This window comes from Camarhynchus parvulus, chromosome 3 (assembly GCF_901933205.1).
Source record: "Camarhynchus parvulus chromosome 3, STF_HiC, whole genome shotgun sequence".
NCBI lineage: Eukaryota > Metazoa > Chordata > Aves > Passeriformes > Thraupidae > Camarhynchus > Camarhynchus parvulus.
Window position 1 is genome coordinate 6,743,315 of NC_044573.1, and position 17,818 is coordinate 6,761,132.

General features: G+C 45.2%; 1 protein-coding gene across 1 annotated transcript in view; it reads right to left on the reverse strand.

Annotated features, from left to right (window-relative positions):
• COQ8A (coenzyme Q8A) overlaps positions 1 to 17,410 on the reverse strand; it is a 43,019-nt gene extending 25,609 nt beyond the window's left edge. Inside the window, exons 1-4 of the mRNA XM_030944873.1 lie at positions 17,284 to 17,410; positions 5,919 to 6,113; positions 3,382 to 3,792; positions 2,366 to 2,432 (exon numbers count right to left, since the gene is read on the reverse strand). Of these exons, the coding sequence (XP_030800733.1) occupies positions 2,366 to 2,432; positions 3,382 to 3,792; positions 5,919 to 6,095 (655 nt within the window). The 5' untranslated portion in view covers positions 6,096 to 6,113; positions 17,284 to 17,410. The remainder of the gene's footprint in view (positions 1 to 2,365; positions 2,433 to 3,381; positions 3,793 to 5,918; positions 6,114 to 17,283) is intronic.
• Positions 17,411 to 17,818: the final 408 nt, after the last annotated feature.

Consider the following 17,818-nt stretch of genomic DNA (forward strand, 5'->3'; position numbering starts at 1 on the left):
CCTCCTGCCCTTAGTTATTTTTAAGGCAATGTAAAGAGCCTGGCAGTAGAGCAGGAAATAATCATCCCCCACCTCTGCCATTCCTTGGCTGATTCTCATCATTTGAATGTCCTAGGAAGTGAGGACACAGCTGGCTCACTAATATTCCACAGGTTAACAGTGATGTTTCCTGCAATATTTCTATATCCTCCCCCATCCAACCCGGCCTTCAACACCTCCAGAGTTGGGACAGTCCCAATTTCTCTGGGCAGGCTGTGCCAGTGCCTCACCACCCCCTGAATAAAGGATTTACTCCTTTATAACTAATAACCTTTATAACTAATCTAAGCCTGCCCTCTGTCAGTTTAAAGCCATTATCCCTCATCCTGTTACCAGAGGTCCTTGTAAAAAGTCTCAAAATAATACTAAGGGATATCTTAAACTGAAATAAATTACCTATAGACCATATCTGTTGTTTGCTAAGCCACTGTACTGACAGTACTGTTTCTCTTTGCTGTTGCAAATTAAAATTCAGAGGGGAAGATAAGCAATGAATGCTAACATGAGATTGCAGAGACCAGAGAATCTGGATAATTTCTGCAAAAGAATTTTCCCCCAGCAGCCCTCTAAAAGCAAGCACTCTCTCTTGCCAGACATTTTACTCATATGAAGCAGACAACTGGAAGAGAGTAGCAAGACCAAAAAAAATAAATGACACAGAGATGTCTGGAGATGCTTCTGGTAAGCAATCTCTTTCTTTCCTACTCTCCCTTAGTGGTTTTGGTCTGATGGGGCTATTTGTTTTGGTTTTTACCTTGAGGTTAGGAGAAGACAGGTTATACTTCCCCTAGAAGGATGAGTTAGCCTTCCCTCCCACAACAGCCTTGGGTGCCAAAAGCTGGAACATAAAGCAACAGCACTGGAACCCAAAGTTCACAGAAAATTTGGTCATCTGCCACTTCACATCCACCAGCTGTCAGCAAGCAGCAACAGAGGAACTCAGAAGATGGCAGCTAAAAGTGCTGTGATACTTCCCCTAACATTCAAGGCTAGATTAGAATGGACACCTGTGTGCTACCAGAGCTTAAGAACACAGTCAAGTGAGTTTTAAAGTAATGTCTGGTTACTCCAAAGAGCAGATCATGAACCCTGCTTTCCCTTAAGGAATAATGAGCATGCTGTGAAGGCAGAGTGCCTGCAACAGACTACAGGGTTAAAGAGATCTGACAAGATTGAAAAACTTATCACAAAATTCACTTGCTGTTTATTTCTGCACTGCATAGGATCAGCCCCTGCCCCAGCTCCTCCTAGTGTGCCTGTTAGTCTGACAAAAGGACACACAGAGACATAGTAATTTTTTTTATATATAATAATTGATTTGAATTACCTTTGACAGGTTATTTTTCTTTCTTCTGGGAGCTGTAATACAAGGATGTCTACTTTGTACATGTGCTTCTCTATCAAATTTTGTGGTAGAGAATCACAAGAGCCACAAGAGACTGTTCACAACCTACATAGGCCATTATCATCTCAAAACAGTAGAGCACAAAAAAACCCCAACCACAGCAAAACACTGACTCCTCATCCAAGGAGGATGATTACCTAAGTAGCACTAGCTGTGTTCATCTCTCCACCTGCAATATGTGATACCTTATTCCTTAGGAACATATTAAGCCCTTTGATGATTTTGGATACAAGACATTAAATAAGCATCATCTGTCAGTATTACTTAAGATATTTAGCTGCTTCTTGATATAGTAAGTCCCATTCTGCAAGTAAAATTCATTTAAGTTTCAGCTAGCTTGATCTTACAAGCTTAGAATTTACATCCTTCCTGGGAGAAAATGGTCTACAAGCAATGGCTTAGTAAATCAAACCTTGACTATTATCATCTCCCCAATGCTCAAAAAGGAATACCAGGAGGAAATGTTTTATATTTTAACACTGTTCAGAGAAGTAGCAAGGATAAGACTGGGGAAAGATTACTTAAAATAACAGCTGCTCCAGCTGTCTCTGCTTGACAGTAACATCAAACTGTAAGGACTGGGAGAGTCTCCTCAAAGTGCAATCACATGTGCAGGACCAGGGTGTTTGTATAGGTTGGGGAACAGCCTGCACCTCAGTCTCCCGTTAGAACAGCACAGCCCACATGGATGTGTCACCACGACAGCTCTACTATGCACCCCCAAATCGTCTGCCCCAAACTCTAAAGAGCGATGACAAAGCCCAAATCGAGCTGTTTGTGGGAAAGCACTTTGCTGTTAGCAAGCTGAACTGCTAATGGGATGGCAGATGGAACCCCCCAGTGGTGCAGAGCAGGAGCCCTGCCACAGGCAGCCATGACAGCAGTGCCAGTGCCATGGCAAGGGTGGCAGTGCACACTGACCTCCGAAGTTGGCGAGGCGGCCGATCCTGGTGACGGGAACCTTCCTCTCCCGGGCCCGCTCACTGAGCTGCAGGGGAGAGACACAGAGGGGGGAAAAACAAAACAAGAAATCCACAAATTAATTGGGCACATGCTCTGACACTTGCAAAGTCAGAGCACAAGCCAGAGCACTTAAACAACTCCATGCTACAGAAAGCTTTCCTTGAACCCTTGAGATTTTCAAGGGAATACAGATGAGAACGGACACATCCTGAACTGAAATACACACTGAGCAGAGGAGAGGACAGGAGGGTGGGAAAGACAGAAAGCTGATAACCATGTTGGGAAACCCCATTTTCACTTTCAGCAGCCCTTGTATTTTGAACTTGGAGAAGCCAAACAAAGCTAACCCAAACTCCCTTCCATGCATGGCATTAGAACTCGTGGAGGGTCACCAGATTCACAGAACTGTAATTCACAGGACTGTGGACAGTTCCCCCACACACAACAGCAGGAGCAGCCAAGTGTACAGTTACATCCAATATCCTGGGGGAGTGAGCCCAGTGGCATCTGATACTGGATGTGGGGAAGGAGCACAAGGTCAGAGCAGGTGACAAATATCTGCACTCACACAAGGGCATGAAGCACTAAAGTGAAAATTGTGAGCTGTGCTTCTCTCCAATCTACTTATGCTCAGGGCAGCATTGCCTCCACCTCTACAACTGCAAGATACCACACAGGAAGCCACAGCCTCCACTGTGAGGAGCTTAGCTTCAATTCTAAGCCTATGTACACTTTTTAAACATCCTCTCACGTCAGATTATGTGACATAGAGGGAGCAAGTGTGTAAAGAGAGACTGAAAAGCTATTGACAGAACAAATATCACAGGGTTAATGAGCACTGACACTTCCCTCTTTTCCCTCCAAAAAAGGGAATAGTGGAAGAGGAAGAAATGAGAGAAACATAGGAGAAGGTGAGTAAGGGCAATCTGGTACAGACACCACAGTACTGAGAATCCTTAACTAAAACAACATACCATCTGTTTGTAGGGTTTCTGTCCTGAACCTGTTTTGGCCTGTCTGGCTTTATCAATATCTTCAGCTGTTAATCCACCAACAGAGGAATGGTCTTGGTGAAAAGCTCTATTTTGTCCAAAGGCAGTAGCAAAAGGATTTCCAGGGTCCCTAATGCCTCCAAATAACCTTGCATCCATTTTGGGAGGGAAAGGCTTCTGACCCATGCCAGAATCTCCAGTCTCATCAATAATTCTAAAAGGTCCATTTGTTGTGTAGGAATAAGCAGGGCCTTCAGTGCTGTGTTCCTGAGGCTTGCCAGAGGCAGTGGAGAAGTCCATTGGAGCATCTGATGGCTCTCTGGCTGAGAAGTCATAGTCTTTCCCAAAATCCTCACCGAGGTCAGTAAAGTTCTCCTGCTGTTTGCCAAGCTCCTGCAAACAAGAATTGAAACACTTGAAGAAAAGATCTTAAACTTTGCTCCCTACCCACCCATTGTCCTCAGAGATGAGCGTGCAGCTGGGTGTCATGTCTCCACAGTAAAGAACTGTAGAGACAGAGACTCTGGCACTGCAGACATTCACAGTAAGAGACAAGAAAGAAAGGAAGAGACACTGATGATGCCTGGAATCCCTGACAGCCTTTTAACTCCACTGATGGGACAAATTCTTTAACAGTTTCTCAAATGTCCATAACTGGAGACACCCTGTTTTTACCTACACTGCCAGAAAGGGTCACTAAATACGGAGTTCACTAGAAGCAGTGCACTGCTCAGAAACAACAGCTGATTGGAGCTGCAATATCACATAAGAATAATGTTGTTTTCCTTCTTCCCACCCTATTTTCAGTCACACAACATGAGCACTTCCAAGCCCAAAGCCACCTGAAGCAATACCAGATACCTACTTACAGGCAGAGTAAGCTCAGCCCTTCACAGTCATAACACTACCAACTGCAAAACACATTCCATTATTCAACCACCAAACTATGTGTTGTCATCCCAAAGTAAATAAAATTCTGTGCCTGGAGCAAGGATAACAGCATCAGGCACAGCAACACTCCAGGCAAGCTTCTCCTGACACTCTTTTCTGTCCTAACCTTGCAAAAGCTGCCCCACAAAGTCCAGGTATTTTTTAACACTTTTCAGTCAAAAATAAATGCATAAATAAAAATCAACAGCAGAGCATTATCTCTAGTTACCTGTCTCAGCAGTGGCAATACCATAAAATAACTGATGACTATTACAGGCTATCAACAGGATTTTCAATCCTGCTGTGGTCAGGCAACCAGGCAACATATTTTGGGCTGTTTCCTAAATACTAATTACATTTCCCTTCCTTAGAGAAAAAGCAGAACATGGTCTTTCCTGTTATTCAGCAGGTCTCTTACTATTCTGAACCTCAACATCACAGTGGGGGAGGAGAGAAATGTTTACAGATGGGTACTGTGGCTCACAATACTGACCAGTGATTACAAGCAAGAAAGCTTCCTTGCCTCCATACTTAAATTTTTAGAAACATGCCAGACAGCTAAAATCCTGTCAAATAATGTAAAAGATCTTCCGCTCTTCAAAACAGAAAATGCTGTATGTTTATATTTCTTACTGAGCTCTGCTTTGACAGGAGTTTCTCTTGCAACCCATTTACCTAAAGCAGGGCAAATGCTGTGCAGTTGTGCTCATTGGGCTTCTCTTGTGCAAAGAAACATGCACAGAAACAGAACATCTCTCCTCTTGGGTGCAAGAGGAGGACAATGACAAGACAAAGCACTATCCCACAAGCATCCAAGTTAGTTCTACTGCAAGCTTAAATAGAACCAAGAAAACACTGGCCCAGATTCTAGGACTGAAGCTATAGATTGCTCATTGCATAAAATCCACCAAATCTCATTCCTTAGTTTCTGTTTCAAAATTTATCATCTGAGCTACACAGTCCTTCCAGAGAATGATCAGAGAGAAGTACCACAGATAAGCCCCTTGCTTTCAAAAGATGGCAGCACAGCAGATGTGAAGCTCTTATAAACCTATCCCAATCTCTGATGAGAGAAGCTGCTGCCTGGCTTTCCTTATGTTCCTCATTTGAAAGCCAGTTCCAAAAATCCAGCCTGGGCTGCAAGTGGTGAATGTGCAAACACCTGATCCTGAGCCACTCAAAAATATCACATGCACCAATTCTGCCAAGAAAGGAAGCAGCACTGAGATAAATCCAATGCACTCTAAAAGAGAGGTAAATCAATGCCCAAAGTTTAAAGGAGACTCTAAATAACAAAGTTGCTGACAAATCTTAGCAAGAGCTTGATCTTTAACAAGATGGGACAAATAGAGCACTTTTCTCATTCAGCATGTCGTAAACACTCAGGAATGGAAACACTAACATTCCCCTCCCACTCCCGTCCAAGCACCTTCCACACACCACAGATTCCAAAGAATTCCCAGAGCACTGCAACATTACTATTATCAATCCCACACTTCAGAACTAGGCTCTCATTCAAGATGTGACACTCGCACAACAAAACCAAAAAAAGTACCTGGAGAAAAAACAAAACAAAGAGCTTTGCTCACCTGCACCTTCCCCAGGGCAGAGCTGAACTGTTCCTCAGCAGTGGCCTGGAGAGTCCTGGCAATGGTGACTGCATCTCCCCCGAGGAGCACCTGCCGAAGCTGCCCTGCCTGGGTCTCCAGGATGGCTTTACTCAGCTTGGTCAGGCCCCTCATGACCATGATGGCATCACCCGCCATGACTGATGAATTTCTGTGCTGAAAGATAAAAAGGGAGAGGGAGCAGAGAGACAAGATGTCATGAACAAGTTTGCAGCAGGTTTTGTGTCCCCTAAGAGCTGGTAGCAGATGCCTGGAAAATCTCTTCCTGCTTTGGCAAGCAGCCACCATGGGAGCCTGTCTGCAGCCCAGAGAGCACCCAGGCCAGCCTGAGGGCCTGGATAGCTGATCTTACCAGGAAAAGAGAATTCTCCTTGTTCTCACGAGTTAGGATAACTTTCCAGGACTCTACACAAATATCCAAGTTACCATTGACCAAGGCAAGCAAAGACAGTAAATGTCAGTAAACACTACAAAGATTGTCTTGATTCCTTCCAGATGTTAGAAGTGGATTAAAAACATTAACATTTGATCTTTAATTATTATGGAGCCTTGGAACATGTTCTCAGGTCCTGATAGCACTGGTGAAGTTCACTGTCACATTCCATCCCTGCCCTGGAGTTGTGCCTGCTCATTTTACATAGCTGAATTTCTTTACTCCCACACCAGTGATTAAGCTTTGTCCATCCTCCAAAGGTAGCCTGCTCCATAGTCTGTTCTGTCCCCAACTTGTAGCTTGTAATGATTTGGAGAGGAAAAAAAAAATGTTCTGACTGCAATAGGTAGAGAGCACTAGTCTAAGGCCACATATTTAAGTTATTTCCTAGGTAGGTACACAGGTATCAACCAGTTTTTAGAAGATAACCTGTCAACATGTACATATTTTCAACTATAAATGTTCATATACTGATGTGTACAAGTGGTCTTGAGTTAACTCTGCTACTTCTAATTAGAAATTTAAGCATGCTTACAACACCTACTTACTACAGCATTGGCAAAGTGCTGCACTATAGTCAATTTTTGACTCAGCCCCCCTTCCTTTTCAAGGAGTTCCATCTCAGATTTGTAACAGCCTGTGCCACTTCAGTGTCTTCAAATACAACCTGGGCACTGCAGGATGGAGGACAGAGTGTGTCTGACAAGAGTAATTTCCATTAACTCCTTTGGCTCAGCCTAGAACCAAGCTCAGGCTCAGGACAGTGGCTCTCCTACATCACTGTGGCTCCTGTTAAAGAAATCCAGTGGTTTGGGTGCAAAACCATTTTGCAGGGGAGATTTTCACCTGCTTATTTCACTCATCTGCTACACCCTTCAAGCACAGGCAGGGTCACAGTTCCAGGACTGGCTCAGCTGCACATGTGCCCATCTTTACTGACACAGAAGACAGAGGCATGCAGCTGGAACAAGATGCTGACTAAGCTCCAACCTTGCCCATACAGCAGTCTCTGTAATGATTTGGAGAGAAAAAAATGTTCTGACTGCAATAGGTAAAGAGCACTAGTCTAAGGCCACATATTCATTTCCTAGGTAGGTACACAGGTATCAATCAATTTTTAGAAGATAACCTGTCAACATGCACATTTACTCAACTATAAATGTTAATACACTGATGTGGTACAAGTGGTCTTGAGCCAAAGCACACAAAGCATTACACCCAGCTGCAGACCACAAGCACCTGGATCCAGTTACCTTCTCAGGAAACACAAGCCCTGTCTCAAACATGTCTGCTGTACCTGTCATGAAAGAGAAGAATGGACTGCTGAAGCTAAATTTCTGTCTAATTACACAAATTTGCTGCCATTGCACAGGAACTGCACAGATTACTACAGCTGAACTTCAGAGAGACATTATTATGCAAATACAGGAGAAAACCCAGTTACTGGGATATTTGTTCAACCACTGTTTTATCAGTGATCAAAACCTGGAACAAGCACTGCAGCCAGGAGTGTTACACTTACATGTTGTAAGTGCACTAAAAGGACAGTCAAGGGCTTACAAGGAATCTGGGCATAACAGGTTGGCTGCAAAAATAAAACTCAACCCCACCTAGGTCATTTTTCTGTGGTTCTCACTACAAGACCTATCCATATGCTCCAGACCTCTAAGAAGTGTTACTCCTGCATCTCTCTGAGTTCAACCACTACAATTTGTTTTAACCTTGTATAATGCACTTCTAAACTCAAAAGTTGCCAGTCAGGCAAGGAAATCTACTCTGTCAACAGGAAGTGTTTTTCTACCCCTACATCTTCACACTGGAAATTTCCACATGGATCTCACCCAAAGCATTTCTTTGCAGGCTGTCCTTGCAATTCAGAGCCCAGCAAAGAAATCAGCCAACAACCCAATACTGTCCCAGCTGAAATGAGACCATTCAAAGATTGCCACTATTAAGAAATAAGTGCTTTTGTGATCACAAGTATTAACAGCAAGGAAAGCTTGAGTGCAAAAAAAGTTCATTTCCTCCATCCCAAGAAGGGCAACAAAAGGTAAGTCAATAGAGACTTGGACAGCACACACAAAAACAAATCCACTTTTAACATGTGGATCAATAGTAGTAAAACTATACACTACTTTCACCCCAAACCAGCCAAAGACCTTGTCATAAAGTGCCAGTTATGTTATGCTAAATGTTTGCTTTTTAAAAGAAATAAATCTCCAAACAAAACTTCAGGGAAGCTAATGCAGCCACAAGTAGAAAACACATTGCACAACACTCATTCAACCCTGCACTGCCAAATATATCAACATGCAAAGAGGACCTATTGCCCTGCACAGATTTGGCTACAAGACACTGCACAGGACAAATTCTTACCAATCTCTCTCTGAGTTCCATTTTATCAGCCCCACTTGCTCTGCACAGCAGCTGGAACCACCTAGGTACCAGGTAAGTGGTTTGTCAGCTCAGAAGTATCAGTAACATGCTCCTATGCAGTGCTGCCAAAAGACAGGCTATTCTAAATAAAATATATGCTACATAATCAAGAAGGTAAAACACTACACAAAAAAAAAAACCCAAAAACCCAAACATTAGGAAAATTACCTTTTTTTTTAAACGAAAAGGCAATAAGCATGAGCAAGGACAAAACCCCAAAAACTGAGACAGGAAGCACACACTTCTGAGAAGGTTGGTACTGTTCCCAACCACTACACTTGTGTTAATATCCAGCACAGACAGAGCAGGCAAGGCATTTTTTCCCCCCTAAGACGAGTTCTATTCCTACCCTAAATCAGTAAATACAGTCTAAGCAAGCTCTATCAGAAGGAGATATAGGGAGTGGTTCCAAATGGAATTAGTCCAAGTGTACAAAGTCTGTATCACGCTTGACTTGCTCCCTGAGGATTCTCTATCTAGCACTGGCAAAGTGGGGCACTGCTAGCACAGGGCATGGACAGGTCAGTGGTGTCTGCACAAGCTGTCAGAGTGCCTCTGACCTGGCCTGAAGAGGGCTGACAAGTGTGGATCCTGAGCCCTTTTCCAAAAATAGACAGGGTCACAGATTTGGCTTAGTAAGCTTCTCACAGGTGAATGAACCCCTGGAAAACCCCCACACCTTCCAGCACGGGGAAACTCAAGCCAAGCCACCCTCAGACACCAGGCAAGGTACACACAGTGGGCAGAGGGCTCCTACAGGTTAGAGACTACCTGATTCAGAGCCCTGTTCTAACAGCAAAACCAAACCAGTGCTGGGATCCTCCTGTGTGCAGCAATCAGCCTCATAGCCCACCATCCTCTAGAGCCACTGACTGCCAAGTGTTTCCTCCCCTTTTCAACATTCCAGACTATCGGACTGAAGGTTTAAGCAAGTGCATCTTGCTTATCACTCAGCTTATCAGAGGCCAATAACAGAAACCAAGAGCCTTGCTACAAGCAGCACAAGAAATCATGGATTTGTCCCATTTTAAAACCACATTCTTCCATTTATTCCCTTTCTTTTCCATTTGCTAATATGTGCTCCTACAGACACACAGATCTGCCTCAGACTCCATGAGCTTTCATCCAGATCCTTGTACAGTGAAAAGTTTTAGTCAGATATACATATGCACATGCATATACACACACACATATATATATATAGGATGGACCAAGTTTAAACACAAGATTTCTAATCATACAAATAGCAGAAACATATCTGAAAGTTTTCTGTGCACGACAACACAGTCTCTTTCAGTTTATGGGAGCTACTACTACCAAACACTGCTGAATAATTTAAAAACCAAAACAACATAACACAAAATAACTGACCAAAGAAAAAACATCCAAAAAATCCCCCAAACAAAACCAGAGCAATTTTACAGCAGCCCATATTCCCTCCATCAGGTCTGCAGTTTTAGCTGCCTCTTTATCTTCAACTATTCATTCTAAATAAATGAAAAGAAACAATAAAATAATATTAGCTTGGACACATAGTAAGGCAGATAATCAGATATCACATATCAAGAAAACAGCCTCTACATCTTCCCTCTCTCCATTATCCTTTATTACAAGCACTGTTATCTTAGTTGTATCTAAACAAGGACTAAAACCCTGGCTTCAGTGTTATAACCACCCACGCCATCAGAGCACGTGTGGCAAGAGTATAATGAAATAAAAATAATAAACACCACAAACAAGATGCAGCAGGCCAGATACTCAGGACATTGTTCCATGGCCATCAAACAAAGTAGACTAAGTTCAATATAACTATTATTCATTAAGCTGCTCTGTAACTGCTCTTTTACAGATTTTTTCCATTTCTTTTTATGTTTGTTGCCATACCAACCGTTTCATGTGATCCTTTCATTCATGGCCTTTTTCAGTTCCATCACACACCTCCCCACCAGTTCCTTTGATACCAGATTGCCAGATCCCTATTTTCATTAGCTGGATTCCTTGGGTTGCAGCTGACCCAAATTTTAACCACGCAGGGCACAAAACCAGCATTTTAAAAGGAAGAAGTTGCCATCATCCTTCAAATCAAACTGAAAATCCACTTTGCTCATCCTTCATTCTTCCCTTCCCCAAAACTCCAATACATTGGAGCTCCAAAAGAAATGTTTTTAAAGATGTGACCTGTAACACAAGTAAGGACCCCTAGATTTGATCCTGCACTCAAACCCCCTTAAGCTGAATTCATCAAGTCTCTGAAAGCTGCTTTACAAGCACCCTTCCCCAAAGCACTTTGCCAATACCATTGAAAACAAACACCTTTGAAAGGCAAGCAGAACTGGTTTGCTCCCCTAATCACTACAATAGCAGTGCCCACACTGATAAAAATGGGCTGCTGGGCACACAAATGCCTCTTTCCAACAAAATTCAGAAGGCTTAGCACTCATTTTTGGCAAATTACAGTTACTTCAAAAGCTAATTTTCCCCATAAATGGCTTGACACACGTAAGAGTGAAAAGAATGCTTGGACACTTTAGCAAGGCCTGCTTTATTTTAGGCACAGATACATCCCCGAATGCTCTGGACCAACAGAGCTGTTTACTTCTCTCTGGACAATGTTTGGGGAATGCAATAGCATAGTCACAGCCCACATGCCTGCAATTAACACAGTCCCCTTCTACCCACAGATGGAAATAAGCTACACAGACCTGGAAATAATTTAGTCACAATTAAGATTTACCACAACTAAGAGAGCACAAACCTCACTACAGGTCACTCCTGATATGCCTTGACACAGCACACCAATAAATCCTGCCCTGGGCACACACTGTTTGCTGCAACACTGAGGTAGATCCAATTCAGTTGCTGTGATTCTAAGGTCACTGCTCATTCACTGTTCCCCAAAAATGTGATCTCTATCTGCTCCTGAGAATTAAGTCTTTGCAGTTGGGGGCCCAAAATAATAATTTTTAAAAAATCCATTTATCCCAATTGCAAGGCAAAAAGTTTTGGGCCATGGGGATGGATTTCAAGCTGGACTTGTATTTATATCCAACACAGAATCTTTGTATTACCTCTGTTATCAAGAGGAAAGGAAGAAAGAATAAGAGGACAGGGGAAAAAAAGGATTTTCTCTTCTGTTTGTGCAGTGGGCTGTGCTTATAAGCGCACTGCACTGCATCCTCTGCTTAGCTCAAAAGCCTTAAGTGTAACTTTAATCACATTAATCCAGAGTTCAACAGAATTATTCATGTTACTTCCCATGCATGTAGATCTTTCACACAGCAACAAAGACAACAGTATATTAAAAACAAAAGAGAGCATGACCTCCAAGCACACAGATTAATAGGAGATTCTGGCAGATGCAATATTTGAAGCATGTACTTAAGAAACAGAACTACTACAAGATGAAACCTTTATTTAGGTTTATGGCAAGTTCACACAAAAGCACAGTTCACTAGTTCCATGTCACCCCATCAATGGTAACACACAGCATTACTTGAGAAGATAAATCCCCCACATCTGTATGGAATAACTCTACCTAGCAGTAATTATAAAAAAGTTACACTAAAGCTCTTTGCTGATCAAACCCAAACACTGACCTTCAAACAAAATCTGAGCACTACAAACACCTTCCCCAAGTCTGCAGAGCAGCTCTATTCTCTCAGTCACTTCAGCATTAGAGCAGAGGAGATCATCAAAGCCCAGCTCCCTCTGATGCACAGTTCTGCACAGGAATCAACAGAGCTCCCCTGAATTAGAATATAAAGTATAAATTACTCTGAATTAGAATATAAAGTATAAGTTAAGGAGGTTATCAACTTGCAGTTATTTTTTTTTTGTATACACTGTTATGGTACAATTGTTTTTACTGGAAGTTTTGACTTTCCAAAAGCACACCAAGGTTAATTTAGGAACTACAAACTGATAAAGTGCTGTGCCTCACAAACAAGTGCAGATTCCTTTAGAACTCAAATACACCACTACTTAAAGCAAAAGCCTTGAGAAAAATAGCAGCTCTTCCTCTTGCATTTAGGCACACAACCCTCTTCACTTATACCTCTCAAAAAGCTCAGGAAAGGGGACTGATACCCCAGTTGTCTACTTTAGAGGAAGAGAACAGGTGATCTACCCAAACTTACACTGCTTGTCAGGCACAGGGCTGGGAACAATCCCAGTGCTCTCCACAGTGATCCTTACAGCACACAGCCTATCCCTAAGAGTCCTCCAAACACTCACCTCTGTAGATCAAACACAAACAAGGATGTAGAGCTGGTTTGTTGACCACCTAAACCATATATTGCCAACAGTCACCATTAAACTCCACTTGGGCAGTGGCTTCTAGTCAGAATCTCTCTAAGAACAAGACACAGCCTGTAACTGAGCTGTGCAGCTGCTCTTCCTCAGGAATAAGAAGGGATTTTGCTTATCCCCCTTTGTGTACACCAGGACAGACCCTTGCACAGCACACCCCAAGTCTGTAAGTGGCACCCCCACAGGTCTCCCTGGGGGGCAAAGACACCCCCTGTGCTCAGAGCTGTCCCCTCTGGGAGCAGCAGGCAAACCCCACAGCCACTGATCCCACTATTGATCCTGCAGGCATTCCTGTCTGTATTGATCTCACGGCTTCCAACCTTGCCCTGGAAACCGGGGGTAAGTTCCAATTTAGCAATTTACAACACATCCTAGTCTAGTCATTGCCCCCTGACTGTGAGAGCTTCCATTTTTCTGGCTGTGCCAAATCCTCCCTGCAACAAGAAGACCATAGGCAAAAAAAGACTACTTCAAGAAGACCTAAGATGATCTCTGTGCTGCAGAGGAACATGGTCTATCAGAACCTAACCTCCTGTGCTGAGAGCTGTCCCCTCTGTCACCTCTGGGAGCAGCAGGCAAACCCCACAGCCATTGATCCCACTATTGATCCTGCAGGCATTCCTGTCTGTATTGATCTCATGGCTTCCAACCTTGCCCTAGAAACCGGGGTTAAGCTCCAATTTAGCAATTTACAACACATCCTGGTCTATTCATAGCCCCCTGACACACCAGAGCCCTGGCTGTGAGAGCTTCCATTTTTCTGGCTGTGCCAAATCCTCCCTGCAACAAGAGGACCATAGGCAAAAAAAGAAGACCTAAGATGATCTCTGTGCTGCAGGGGAACATGGTCTGTCAGAACCTACAGCTCCTGAACGGCAGCTCTGCCACAGACAAGTTATTTCTGTTTGCTCCTGCTCCCCACACAAAAGTACTTTTGACACTAGGGTAAATGAGAGTAATGAGCTCTACATTTCTCTTACAGCTAAGCCTAACCTGCAAGGTCTCACACCTGATACAGAATCTGTAATCTACAATTGTTTATGCTCTCTGTGCGTAGAGTTTATGAAATCACATTTGCATAATATAAATACATTGCCTTTCCAAACTAGAGAAACCAAAGCTTTTTGCAGCTTATACAGTTAAAAAAAAAATCCCCAAACTCCAAGTATGACAGGCCATGCTCCACAATGCTTTGCTGTGCAATGCAAAATTTTATCAGGCTTACTGATTTCAGAAGGGTTCTCTAAAGGACACACTCGATCCACTTGCAGTTTACTGCCCAGTCACACAACTGTGCAAAGAAAGGGCAAAACTTGCGTATCCAGTTATTTCTTGGGTCTTTGTCACCAGCTCAGACTGATTTAATTTTGCCATCTACCACACGGGGGAAGGGGAGGTGAGAGGAACAAAACAAGTGGCATCTAAAAAGCTGAGAAGCTAAAGACAAAAAATTGAATGTGAAGATAGGAATGTGCCTATAAAGTGAGTGTTCACTGCTGGGTGAGAAAGCAGTGATTGAACCCACGCCCCCAAACTACTGTGCTTCACTGCTTGCATTTTAGTTCCATATGCAAATAACTGATTTTCTTCTTCAGATCCTGAAGGAAGGCAGGCACCCACAGCACAAGGCAGCACTTTTATAAAACAAGCTGAAAGAGGAAGCTTTTCTCCTAAAGCTGCTCTGTTCCAGAATATACAGCTCCTTAAGGCAAAAAGGCTCCTCTTCCAGACTTCTTTCTTCTGCAGTTTTAGAGGGAGAAGACAAGAAGACCTACATCACACTGGAGGTGTGATTGCTAAATACTGCTTCAGACTCACTGCCTCCATCCTAGGCTGGACTGTTCACCCAGCAGGACAGATTTAAGGAAAAGGAGAAATGCTTATTCATGCACTAAGCTAAGTCCTGAGATGCACTGGGCAAACCACCTGGATCAAACAATTTATCCCACGCACACTGACACACAAGATGACAGACCATGAGACACACGTCATCCCTTGCACCCAGGTTAAAACAATGAAGAAAAACACATGCAGACAGAAAAAACTCACCAATCTCTACCTAAAAAAATCCCAACTCCATAAGCAATCAACTAGTTTTGACATAAAAAATTAAGAAGCAGGAATTCAGCTCCTGTCCCTTGTTCCCTCTCAGTTTCCAGAAAAATAATACAGCCTGACAAACAGGGTGTGAAACAACAGATCACCACCTGCCTTTAAAAGGACTACTGGAAGACTAGAAGCCAAAAAAAGTCCAGGTCTTGCTGCATGGATGCATTGAGCTATTATTAACTTGTGTGAACTATCACAAATGAATTAACCAGAGCTGCAGTGCACAGAATTCCCCTTGGCAGGAATGAAACAAGGTGATCAGCACTCAGACAGTAAAGGAGGCAATTCTCCACATCTGGCCCTTTCTTCTGCTCATCTCACTACCTCATTATTAAAAGGGAGACACTGTCAAAGCACAGCAGGTCGCCCACTTTTTTCCCCACATCTCCAAAGACTGGACAATATAAAGCTGTTTATTCTAAGCATACTTTATTCAAGGTTACCAATGTCACTGCTACTTGACAGCAATGAAAAAAACACGTACAAAACACAAAAAGAACTCTCCTGGTCTAAGAGCAAGAAAGTTTTTGCTTGCTCTTGCTAGCTGCAGTTCCTGTGAACTAAACTCCTTCTGATAACATATGAATGTTCTTACCCCATGACAGAGAAATGCAAAACTACCAATATACTTTAGACACCAATCTGCATTCAGTCTGCATAAAGAACAATTTCTTAACCCTTCTTTTATTGAGCTACTATTGACTTTGGTCACTACCCTTCTACACCCAGTGCTAAGACTTATTCTGCATATTCTTAATTAATACACCTGACTCTAGTAAAACAATATCATTAAAAGACAAGCAACTCAGAAAAAAAAAATCATGAATTGTTAGGTCAATTCTTTTTAGGAAAATGATACTCTCGGTTATTGAAAGAAAATATAATTTCCTTTATTTTCCTTTATTTCCTTATTCCTTTATTTTCCTCTACTAACACTGACCACAAAGTATGGATTTCCATTGCATGGAGGGGAATACAGAGAATCTCCCCACCTACATGCCTGCCGGGGGGCACATAACCTTGTTGGGCTATTAGAAATAGTGTTATTTCTCATGCTACAGTCCTGCAGAAATCAAAATGGTCATTAATCATGAAAACAACATTACAGAATGTTGCTTGAAACCAGACTTTCATCTTTGTAGTTATTTATAGGTAGCCTGTTCGATGTCTGTTTAAAACTAAGTATCTCCCCATCAGTTCCTGTTCACATTGTTACAAAGACTTTACAAGCCTGTTTGCCTATAGAAAGATTATTTCATCAGGCAGTTTACCAGGGGGCTCACAGGTTTTTTCTACCCCCATTTCAGCCACAAGCAAAGCTTAAAAAGCAACCAACATCTTTATTTTACAGCCATCTCCGACCAGACGCGCGGATGGGTGCCAGCGAGGCTGCAAGCGGGATCAGCCCGGAAAGCAGCGCAGCGCCAGGTCCGCGCGATATCCTCGGGCAGGGCGCATTCCCTACGGAGCGGAGCAGGGAATTCCCCCCTTTCCCCGATCCCCTTGGGCTGCGCTCCCCGCTCAGCCCGCGCATCTCCCCGGCTGCGCTGAGGCACCGGCCCCGCTCCCGGCCCCGCTCCCGGCCCGGCGCTGCCGTGCGCGGGCAGGAGGCGGGACCCGGCCGGCCCCGCTCTCACCCCGCCGGGACGCGGCCAAGGGCACGGCAAGGCCGCAGCCCCGGGCGCCTCCTGCCCGGGCGCAGCCCCACTGCCCCGCTGCTGCCATCGACCCCCGGACCCCGCACACATCCCCCCGCCCGCCGGGGATCGAGCCCCGGGCGAGCGACCCGAGGCCCGAGGCGCCGCGCCGGGCACGGGCGTGCTCCCCGCGGCAGCGCCGGTGCCGCCATCACCCACACCCCTTCCCGCACCGCTCCCCCGCATGGCAACGGACGGGCTCCCACAGCCGGGCCACCGCCACTACCGGGGGCACCGCCACTACCGGGTGCGCCGCTGCCGCTGCCCCCACCCCGCCGCACAGCCCGGCACAGGCCACCCCTGCCCAGCCTGGCCCCTTCATTGCCGCGATCGCTTCCCATACCCTGGCCCGGTACGGCACGGCACAGCGGCCACCGCTCGCCTCGACTCGGTCCGTTCGGCTCGGCTCGGCGACCGCGGCCCGGGCCCGCACGCCTGTTTACCGCCGCCACCGCCCCCGGCCGCGGCCGGGCCGCTCGCCCCGCCCCCGCCGCGCTCCCATTGGCGGAGCCCGTGCGCCCCGCGCCTCCGCCAATGGGCGGCGGGCTCGGGCGGGGCTCCGGCCAATGCGGGGCGGGCCCGGCGCGGCGCGCGCGGCGGCTGCAGGGGGACGTGAGGCCCGTGAGGTCCGTGCGGCGGTGGGCGGGGGGGGCGCGGGCGGCCGGGTGAGGCGTGTGGAGCGTGTGCTGCGAGCGGGGCGGCGACAGCCGCCGTCTGCCCGCGCTGGGCTGGCTCCCCCCGGGCTGGGCTTGTCTAGCGAACGGGGACCGCCCGGTCGCGGGGTCAGTGGGAGGTGTCGGCGTCTCGCGGGGCAGAGGAGGGGGGTCCCGAGGTGGAAAAGCATGAGGTGGGCTCGGGGAGGCCGGGGGGTCGCTGCT